Source organism: Quercus robur, chromosome 4 (assembly GCF_932294415.1).
Source record: "Quercus robur chromosome 4, dhQueRobu3.1, whole genome shotgun sequence".
Classification (NCBI taxonomy): domain Eukaryota; kingdom Viridiplantae; phylum Streptophyta; class Magnoliopsida; order Fagales; family Fagaceae; genus Quercus; species Quercus robur.
Window position 1 is genome coordinate 35,517,502 of NC_065537.1, and position 9,975 is coordinate 35,527,476.

General features: G+C 35.0%; 1 protein-coding gene across 1 annotated transcript; it reads right to left on the bottom strand.

Moving 5' to 3' along the window:
- Nucleotides 1–1,804: 1,804 nt before the first annotated feature.
- Nucleotides 1,805–9,764, bottom strand: LOC126721217 (uncharacterized). The gene is made up of 9 exons (XM_050424264.1): nucleotides 9,473–9,764; nucleotides 9,300–9,365; nucleotides 9,040–9,145; nucleotides 8,689–8,731; nucleotides 8,317–8,389; nucleotides 7,532–7,619; nucleotides 3,138–3,194; nucleotides 2,960–3,038; nucleotides 1,805–2,075 (listed from the first exon to the last, which is right to left on the bottom strand). Exons 1-9 carry the CDS (start codon nucleotides 9,541–9,543, stop codon nucleotides 2,062–2,064), a joined length of 597 nt encoding a protein of 198 aa, XP_050280221.1. The 5' UTR covers nucleotides 9,544–9,764; the 3' UTR covers nucleotides 1,805–2,061.
- Between the last annotated feature and the right edge of the window lie 211 nt (nucleotides 9,765–9,975).

The window sequence follows — 9,975 nt, forward strand, 5'->3', positions numbered from 1 at the left end:
AAAAACTTCTTTGCCCTTCCATTATAACTTTCAACTTTGCACTGATTCCTTCCTTTTTGTTTTTTAATTATCTTGTCTTCATGTTTGACCCTAATATATATAGAAAATGATGTCTTAACTTTTATAAGATGTCTCTTTATGAATCTTTACTGATTTAATTAATAAGAAGTAATATTTTTCTTATATTATAATAAAAAAAAATAAAAAAAAAATAAAAAACTTCTTATACACTGTAATATGGACATAATAGTAAATTAATGCAAACCATCATTTTCATCATCTCATTTTTCTTTCCAACTAAATAAAAAATAAAAAATAAAAATCATATTTATTTTTCAGCCTTCTTTTTCTATTCTCCTAACCAAACAGACATGGTGGAAAACTAAAATTTCTTATGTCTTCTTTTTATTTTCCCAACCAAAGAGAGCCTTTATATATCCCACATTTGACAAGCCCATCATAAGTAGGCGAAAGGTATACCCACTACATACAACGAGTCCTTGCACATGCGTACTGATGAAGCACACATATGAGAGACCTGCTGCTGCATCCAGCGGGTAGAGGAAATACCCTTTCCTCATTGTAGCCAACCAGAAAACAAAAGGAACGCTTAGGAACCACGGCCTTAGACCATACCAAACTCGACCAATTTCTAATAACATTCCAAGCTGATCGACAAGAAAAGATTCCGAATTTGGAAAGGCTTCTACACCACAGTATATACTCAAACAATTGAACTGAGGGCAAACCAACTTGAAGAATAATCAGAGAACACTCGGGACTTTTGGCCAAAACAATAATAGATTACTAACAGTGTATCATAAGCCACCCTATGCCCAACTTTAGAAGCCAAGATATCAATCATCAAATTAAGGAATCGTTTTATCTCCTTTTCCACTCAGACGCTTGAAAAAGGTCCAAACCAATTCTCTTGAACTTCAATAGCTTGTCCATCCCCAAGAGCAATTTCGATTATCCCATGCTACCCATAGTGAGCCTACCTTTATGAGAAGAAGATTACACATGCTTGAGAATTGCAGCTCTGTTCCAATCTGAAAAACGTTTCAACCCTGGCCACCCACCTTCCTTCTAGGCAAACAAACACCCTTTTTTCTCCCGTTTGCTATGCTTGTGGAATAAGTAGTACCCTTCCACAAATAGCAATTTAACTACCTTCTAATTTCTGAATAATGCTAGAGATACAAACCATTTTACAAAAAAATTTACAAACTACTGATGTGATGAATGATTATTGGTAAATGAAAATGTAATATTAATGATGGGTTTAAATGAAAACTAATAAGAGGATGACCACATCAGCATTTTGTAAAAATGTTGTAAAATAGTTTATGTTTGTAGCATTACTCTTAATTTTTGAAGGTAAAGTGAAGGTGCTAAAGAATTGAAACCCAAAACCTAAGAGTAACAGACACAAGATTTTCCCTAAAAGCATTTACTAGAAATAAGACTTCAAGAGAAGTATTAGCTGGCAACTTCCCTAAAAGCATTCATGGTACAACTTGGACAGGTGTGTAAAAGAGAGAGGGCTTTATGTCATCAATGGGAACCAAATTAGTCTATTTCCATTTCATGCATCTCCAAATGCCCCATCGTATGTGAATTCTAATTAGTTGTGCAAAAAAAGTTCCACATGTTTACATAAACTACAAGTAAGCTTCATCATATTTTATGCATTGTAGTTGCAGAGGGGCTCAGCTATACATCATTTTGCACATTCACACACGCATTGGCACATTCAGTGCTTATGAGTTGAATAGATTTTAGACCACAGCAAGAGAGTAACTGTTGGGACAAACTGCAGTAGTTAACAAGTAGGAGATACATATATGGGTTCTTTAATTATAGAAGTCAAGATAAATCAAGACAAAACTTTAATTTAATTTAACAAGTGAGAATCCAATATTATATAACCTACACAAAACTTCTTTCTCCTTTTCTTTCACTCAGGACAGAAGGAAGTTCAAACAAAGATCAGTACTCAACCTGATTAATCAAAACAGAATCTAAGCCTTCCCGTTGTTGAACATCTTACTTCCATCATCAATACCTTGGAGCTGCACCAGAAAAACCATAAAGTGTCAAAAAATATTACCCCAAAAAAGGGGAAAGCCAGCCACATATATATGTAAACAGAAAAAATGCCTATAACTTTTACATATAATTCATAGTGATCCAAACTACACAGTGCACATTTAATGATGCAGGAGGCAATGGGAAGACAGATTTATTATATTTTATTTGATTTTATAATATCAAGGGCAGTTTTGTAATTTCATAATATTCTGGAATGGGTTGTGCTAACAGTCCATTAGATCTTTTGGGCTTTATTTTAAGTTTGGTTATTTAGTTGGGCTTAGTAGTAAAAGCCTGAGTCTTAAGTCCAGGTCATTAGGGTTTTAAGAAATCCTAGTTCAACTAGGATTAGGTACTAGTTTTCTATTTAAGAGTTGTAATACTTTCTATTGAGTTGGTTAAAAATGAATGTTTTCAGAATTTAAGAGCTATGAAGCTTTCTTAAGGTTTGTGTGATGCAACCTTCTCCGAGGCTAGGTGTGATGCCTAGAATTTTTCTATTTTCTTTAATTTTACTATTCACGGTTACTATTCATATCACTGTTCACAGCTACCCAAATCTTGATTTTCACCTTTGTTTTCATTCCGAAACCCTACTAATCCTTGTCTCCTTTGGAAACCCTTTAATCCTATTATTTTCTAGCTTATTCCCCACCAAAACCTAACCCTAATTCTTCAAAACCTAAGCTATACCAGATCTGCCCTGGTGCTCTAAATCAGAGTTTGTTGTTCCCTCTTGTCCTATGTCATTTAACTTTGAAAAAAGGGTCAATCAGGTAAAACTGTGTCAGTCAAAATAGCAAAAGGTAATTTCAAACTCTCAAACTATTTACAGCTGTAAGTTAATAATTAGTCATTAGCCTACCTCCGCCGACTGTTGCTTCAGGCAACCGTTCAATTGAGTACTTGTGCCGAGTAATATACATAATTGGTACACCAGGAACCTGCCAGTAAATAAGCAACCTTATATATCAGAACCCAGTTTCACATTATATTGGACTCCAGTTTTGTGATAGTGTCAAGCCATTATTAATAGATCATACCTTTCGGATCCTTCGCTTCAAATCTCGATCACATGTAGCAACAATGTAGCATTTATGCTGTTTCCAACAAAATAGTTCACAAATGTTACCAGAAGGAAAAAGAGCTAAACGCAACAATAAACTTAATTTACAATTGCATTCATCCGGAAAGAGCCCAAAAATTACAAACATAATAAATAATAATAGAGCAACATGACTGCGGAAAAGAAAATTTCCATCTGTTCAAAACAACCCAAGTATTCTGACAAAGAACTTTAATCTAAACATAGTCTCAGTGACTGAGAACAATGCATAAAGTGAAGACCATAATGGAAACGAGGCCTTATTCTGGACTTAATTGGTTGGCCCAACCTGTAATCCTGTTTCTGAGGCTTTAACAAGAGAGGATGATGGGTAATGGATCACATGGCAGATAAAGGTGCTTGGAATTTAAATTATCTTCTACCTACTTAGCCTTGAAAGCCATTCCTATCCAGCAACATTCCAGCAATGATGATTCCTTGGTTTGGACCTTCTCTACTCATTTGATATTTTCTTAAATCTGCATATAAGTGCTTTAATTTTAAAAACCTAATGAAAAAGTCATTGAGGATAGGGTGCAGAAATCATAGGATGACTCCTAGGGTGAAACTTTTCGTGTGGTTGTGCATGCATAATAGCTTGCCAGTCATTTATTTATTTCTTTTTGGCACGAGGTACTTCCCTTCTTAATCAATGTCCCTTTGTCATTCATGTACAAAATCACTTGTTCAGGTTTTGTGTGATTGCCCTTTTGCTTGTGTCTTTTTTTTTCCCCTTTAATTGGCTGGGCATACCTGTAAACCTCATCTATTGTGACAAAAAAAAATTAAAACGCAGTATGTGGTCTCCAGATTAAATGGACCAAGTCACCTGAGGAATGATTTAAACACAACTCTGATGAATCCTCCTTAGTTAATCCTATGCTAACAGAAGGAAGGGGTTTAGCCAGAGATACTCAGGGGAGGAGTGTTAGAAGTTGCTCTAGATCTGTTGTTGGCACTAGTTTAATGGCAGAGATATGCATTATGGGTACTACAGCCACAGAAGGTGAGGATACAGTGACATTAGTGGGCAAATTACAAATCTAATAATAGGCTGCTATGGGCTGTCATGGATGACTGCAGGTGTTTACTACAGCTTTTTGAGCAAAGAGAGGTGAAGCATGCATATCATTAAGTCAACAAATGTGATGTGCTCTTGCCAAATGTGGATGCACCTAGTTTAAGAGCTTTTTCATTCATCACATTCCAACTAATGTTATTGTTTCTATTGGCTACCAATTTTTAGGCTGTATTTCAAATGATCTGTAACCCATTCACTGTTCGATAAATATTGTTGAAATGAAGCTGCTATTACCATAAGACTGAAAACACTTGTATCAGTCAGTCCATAAACATTATAGCAATTTGATATCCAAGAAACAAGGACATTGACGTGGCTTGGGTATTCTGATGCATAATTTTAATGGTGTGTCATTCTTAGTTGTAAATTTAATTGAAACACCCCCATGCTGATCTATTAACAAATCCAGTGAACATTTGAGAATGAATATGGGTGCTGACAACCTAGTACATTTATTCAACATCATTACTGTAAGTTTCTCTAGTATTCATGCTTTGGGAAAAAAAAAAAAAAAAAAAATTTGGAGGAGCACCTTCAATTTCAAATCACAGTTCTTTTATGTCTGTCAAATCCTTGGGTCAATTACACCAACCTATCGTCTCATGCGCCCTAAAGAACTTAGACAGGATATTATTTTTTCAAATATTATTTTCTGCAATCCCTGCTAATTACGGTATTTTGATAATTTAGTTGAGTCTAAAATTTTCAAGGAGATCCTAAGTATCTTAGGTTTTATTTATTAATATGTGTTGTATTGTACTCAAAAGTCAAAACAGGAAGTCGATAAAAAAAAATGCTGTGTTTTGAGTATTGAGGCATGTAGGCCTAGTTGTTCTTTTCTTCCTTTTTCTCTCCTCTTTTTTCTTCTACTCTTTCTTGCAGTACTGTTTATAATACTGTTCACCCATACTGTTCATATCCATTGTACGTGGCCATTTTTTACAGATTTAATTTCCATTCTTCTTACCTCTTTTTAACCCTATCAAATCTTTTCTCTTCCCTACAAAACCCTATTCAAAGTTATAAACCCTAGATCCTCAAATCCACTTGAACCTTAACCCACCACAAACCCAAGTAAACATCCCTCAGTTTGTCCTACATTGATTAGATGAAAACTCTAATTCCTTCAGAAATGGTAGGATCATTGCCGTAAGAAGGTTATATACTTATATGACTTATATCCATATCATCTTGACTTGTAAAATCTAATCTCCTTAAGGGTCACAGTGCCATTCTAGTGCGAGGAGGTAAGTTCCTAAAATTTCCTCAAATAAGAATTATCCCAAACCCTTTCAAGAAGCAGTTAACTGTCTAACCTTTTTTTTTTTTTTTTTTTAATAGATAATAACAGTTTTATTGAAAAAAAGCACAATGAATTTACGATAGTAAACTCACTGCACTGAAAAGAATACAAACCAATCAAACAGAAAGGCTAACAGAATTAAGGAAATCAAACAAAGAGTGACAATGCATAAACCCCCAAACCTGGGACCACTCAAACAAAGTCCTGAGTAGCAAAGACTTCACACAGTCTACAAGTCTCTCAATTTCCTCAAAAGTACGGGCATTGCGCTCCTTCCAAATTAACCACATAATACAAGCTGGAACCATATTCCACACTTTTGAAGTGTGACTCCCCAACCAATTCCACCATGCAGTAAGAAGAGAAACAACATTCTTCGACATCACCCACTGAATCCCAAACAAATGAAGGACTTCACTCCACAAAGTATAAGCATACTTACAATGGATCAATAAATGATCCACAGTTTCCTCTTCACATCGACAAAGGCAGCACCAATTCACAAGAGGTAATGTCTTCTTAACGAGGTTGTCTATAGTAAGAAGCTCACCCCTAGCAGCTGTCCATAAGAAGAAAGCCACCCTTTTAGGTACCTTAACACACCAAATGCTCTTCCAAGAAAAAGACACCACTGGAGCTGCTAGCAATGAATTATAGAAAGAGCGCACATCAAAAACACCATTACGATTCAATTGCCATATCATGGTATCATCACCCCCCCTAGGTAACTTAGAAGAGATATACGTAAAGAAATCATAAAAGATCCCTGTCTCCCAGTCTTGAAATGCACGACGGAAACATAAGTTCCAGCTTCTACCACCCCCATCCAAATCATAATCAACCATTTCTGAAATCATAGCTTCCTTGTTCACCGCAATAGCAAACAGTGCTGGATATAAATCTTTCAAGGCAGTAGGGCTACTCCAAGGGTCGTGCCAGAATCTAATACGAAAACCCTCTCCTGCCGCATACAACACATGACCAAAGAAACTCTCAGTCCCCTTCCTAATATTCTTCCACATACCACAACCATGAGTCCCTCTAACAACTCTAGTACACCATCCCCCACTGGCCTCCCCATATTTGGAAGCTATAACCTGCCTCCATAACCGTGTGACCTCATTTCCAAATCTCCAGAGCCACTTCCCAAGCAAAGCTTGGTTAAACAACCCAATTTTCCGGATCCCCAAGCCACCAGACTCCACTGGCCACACAACTTTCTCCCAAGCAACAAGTGAGAATTTAAAGACCTCATTAGATCTCCCCCAAAGGAAATCCCTCTGAATTTTCTCCAATCTGTCCGCCACATGTTGTGGGATAGTGAACAAAGATAAATAATAAGTAGGGAGGCTTGATAAAGTACTCTTCAATAAAGTAAGTCTACCTCCTTTTGACAAATATAACTGCTTCCAACCTGCAAGCTTTTTTTCCATCCTTGCAATGATAGGGTTCCAAATTGAGGGATCCTTATAATGTGCCCCCAAAGGCATCCCCAAATAAGACATGGGTAAACAGCCTACCTTACAACATAAGATACGAGCTAAAGCATCCAAGTTCCCAACCTCACCAACTGGCACAATCTCACTCTTGCCAACATTTACTTTCAGTCCTGTGATAGCTTCAAAGAAAATTAGAACCATACGAATATGTAATAATTGTTCCTTTGATGCATCACAAAAGAGAATAGTATCATCAGCAAACAAAAGGTGGGAAATATGCAAACCTCCATGTGTATTGGGATTTGCTTGGAAACCACTGATAAAGCATTTAAATAACTGTCTAACCTTACATCTTATCATATGGACCTCACATATATTTTGGAGCATTTAAATAATTCTTGGAGAAAGCTTAAGTTTGTCAGACATTTTAAAAATGGGAAAATTGATACTATTACTAAATATGAGTGATGCACACAAGAAATTTCACATCAAATTAATTCAAATCATACCTCTGTAACTCTATCAACAATACAGTCATCAGCATAGGTCCCTTTATGAGTGCAAATTAGTCTTTCAAAACGAGGATCCTTAGCAATCCTGTACCGAAATAAGAATAAAGGACAGTACTCATTAGCTGATGATCATCACTGGTTGTATCTTCAATTGTTTACTTATTCCCAAAAAATAAAAATCCTAGGTTCAGTATACAACGAGATTCTCAATATCAAAATCTAATAGAAAGAGAGCAGAAAAACGCTAGTTTATGTATTGATACATGAGAATGGCAACAGAAAACATGCAAGGTTCAGAATTTTAATGCATAATCAATAAAATTAATAAATTAATTTTTACTCTTTTTCCTTTTGATTGAATAGATTTCATTCATCCAACAGGGGAAAACTGAAATCAACTTGAATGAGAATCATTCCATAAAACAATAACATTTTTTCTTAAATAGCACATCATAACACCATAAGAATTCTCATTTCTCGCTCAGATTATAAATATGGATATCTAATATTTTAGTTATTAAAAAAAAATATTGATAACTTATACTATTGGATATGGAATTAAACGAACAAAATAGTACACAGAGTATATTGAATAAGATCCACCACTAATCCTACTCCCACATACACATTAACACATGCATCCAACAAGTCTTGATCCTCTTCATACTAACATAGATAAAGAAATGTGAATGACATTCATAAATTTTTTTTGGGCTACGTAGATGACAAGCATACAAAACTTTATTGGGAAATATTGCAAAGTAAAAAGCATGGGAAGATACCTCAAAGCAACTCGATATTTCTGACCTAGCTTCTCAAGCTCTGCCATCACACATTGCGTGATACAAGGAGTGCCTTCAATCCACAAGGTAGGCGGATTCAATAAAATCATAATTAAAAAAAAAAAATCCTCATTTTATTCCTTAAGCATTCTCATGGACATCCACACAACCATGAGTAATATTTTGATAAACATCATTAAGCAACCAACACATATTTAAGTGTTTGCCAATGATACATGGCACTCAATGCTTGTTATAAAACCACATTAACAACTATGTTGAACTTAGGATACCTCATCAACACCGCACAGAAATTCTTGCAGCAAATTAATATTCACATTAAATTGAAGAAACCAGTGGTTCTAAACTCACATTTAGCATATAGGCAGTCCATCATTCCCTTCTCCAAGTCCAGCTACACAACAATGAAAGAAATTGCATAAGTTAGGATTATAATGCGGAGTTACCGAGTCAAAATACATTTAAAAAGTTATTATTTTTATCCATGCTTCCAGAACATATCCTTCAATGCATTAATGGGAAGAGAACAAGCTCTAGAATGGAATAAGGATTTCTATCTCATTCTTAGATTTTTTTTTCCTTCTCAATTGGTAATTACACACATTCAGTAAGTCATGAACAATAAAAATTTCTCTCAAACTATGCATTTTTATGAACCAAACCCATTTAAAATAAAATGGAATAAAGCTACTAATCACTCACTTTATTCTGGATAGAGAAATTGATGAAGTTGGTATCTACCAAAACCTGATATGGCGGTCCCAACGAGGTGTTGTAATTGAAGAAAAGTGCCGATGAAACCTTCGGCCTATATCACACAAAATTAAACACGTTACAACACAATATGTTTGCTTACAAATCCCAAAGCTCCTATACCCAAAATTTAACACCAAAATTCTATATATATATATATATATATATATATATACATATATAACAAGTAACAACACAATAAGGCTTACACATTTCTTGGGAGCTTCTTTTCGTTGTTATCGTTCTTTTTTGGGTCCAAAACTTGTTGTTTGTAACTGAATAGTGAATCCAGTACATAAAAGCAAAAAATTACAACTGATTAGAGAGTAATATAAAAAACTTAAGAAAAAAAAGAAAAAGAAAAAAAAAAAAAGAGGCTTACTTTTTGATAGATTTTTTGGTGACCATTTTTTTCATGGCAGCAAATTTGGGACCTTTCTTCGCTTTCCCCATCTCTTAGGATGAACAGCAGAACAAACTAAGATGAAGTTATTCCTAGTCCGAACAATAGAGAGAGAGTCCCAGAAACCTGTTTGGTTTGGTTTGATTTAGAATTATTGTCCAACTATAATGAAATCGAAACCTATTTTAACGTAAACACTTGGGAGAAGAGAGAGAGATCAGCGAAAGAGGATGAAGAAGGCGAGAGAGGCAGTGACAGCTAGCCTAAGCCACACCTTAGGGGTTTTATTATGATAACAAATTAAACCCTCAATTTTTAAATATAACAAATTAAACCCTGAATTTTGCAAAATATAACAAATTGAATCCTAGAGTCAAATTATTATAATCTATATATTCTATATATATATATAAAACCGAAACCTTTGCTAGCTCCATAATTTTTAATGTCAATATTCTTTTTAATTTTTAAATCTGATTTTT

Coding starts and splice junctions, on each gene's coding strand:
- LOC126721217 (XM_050424264.1), bottom strand. CDS start 9,543: ATGGGGAAAGCGAAGAAAGGTCCCAAATTTGCTGCCATGAAAAAAATG. Junction 3,195..7,531: donor TTGTTGATAGAGTTACAGAG/GTATGATTTGAA, acceptor TGTTGGAAACAG/CATAAATGCTACATTGTTGC. Junction 3,039..3,137: donor TGAAGCGAAGGATCCGAAAG/GTATGATCTATT, acceptor ATTTACTGGCAG/GTTCCTGGTGTACCAATTAT.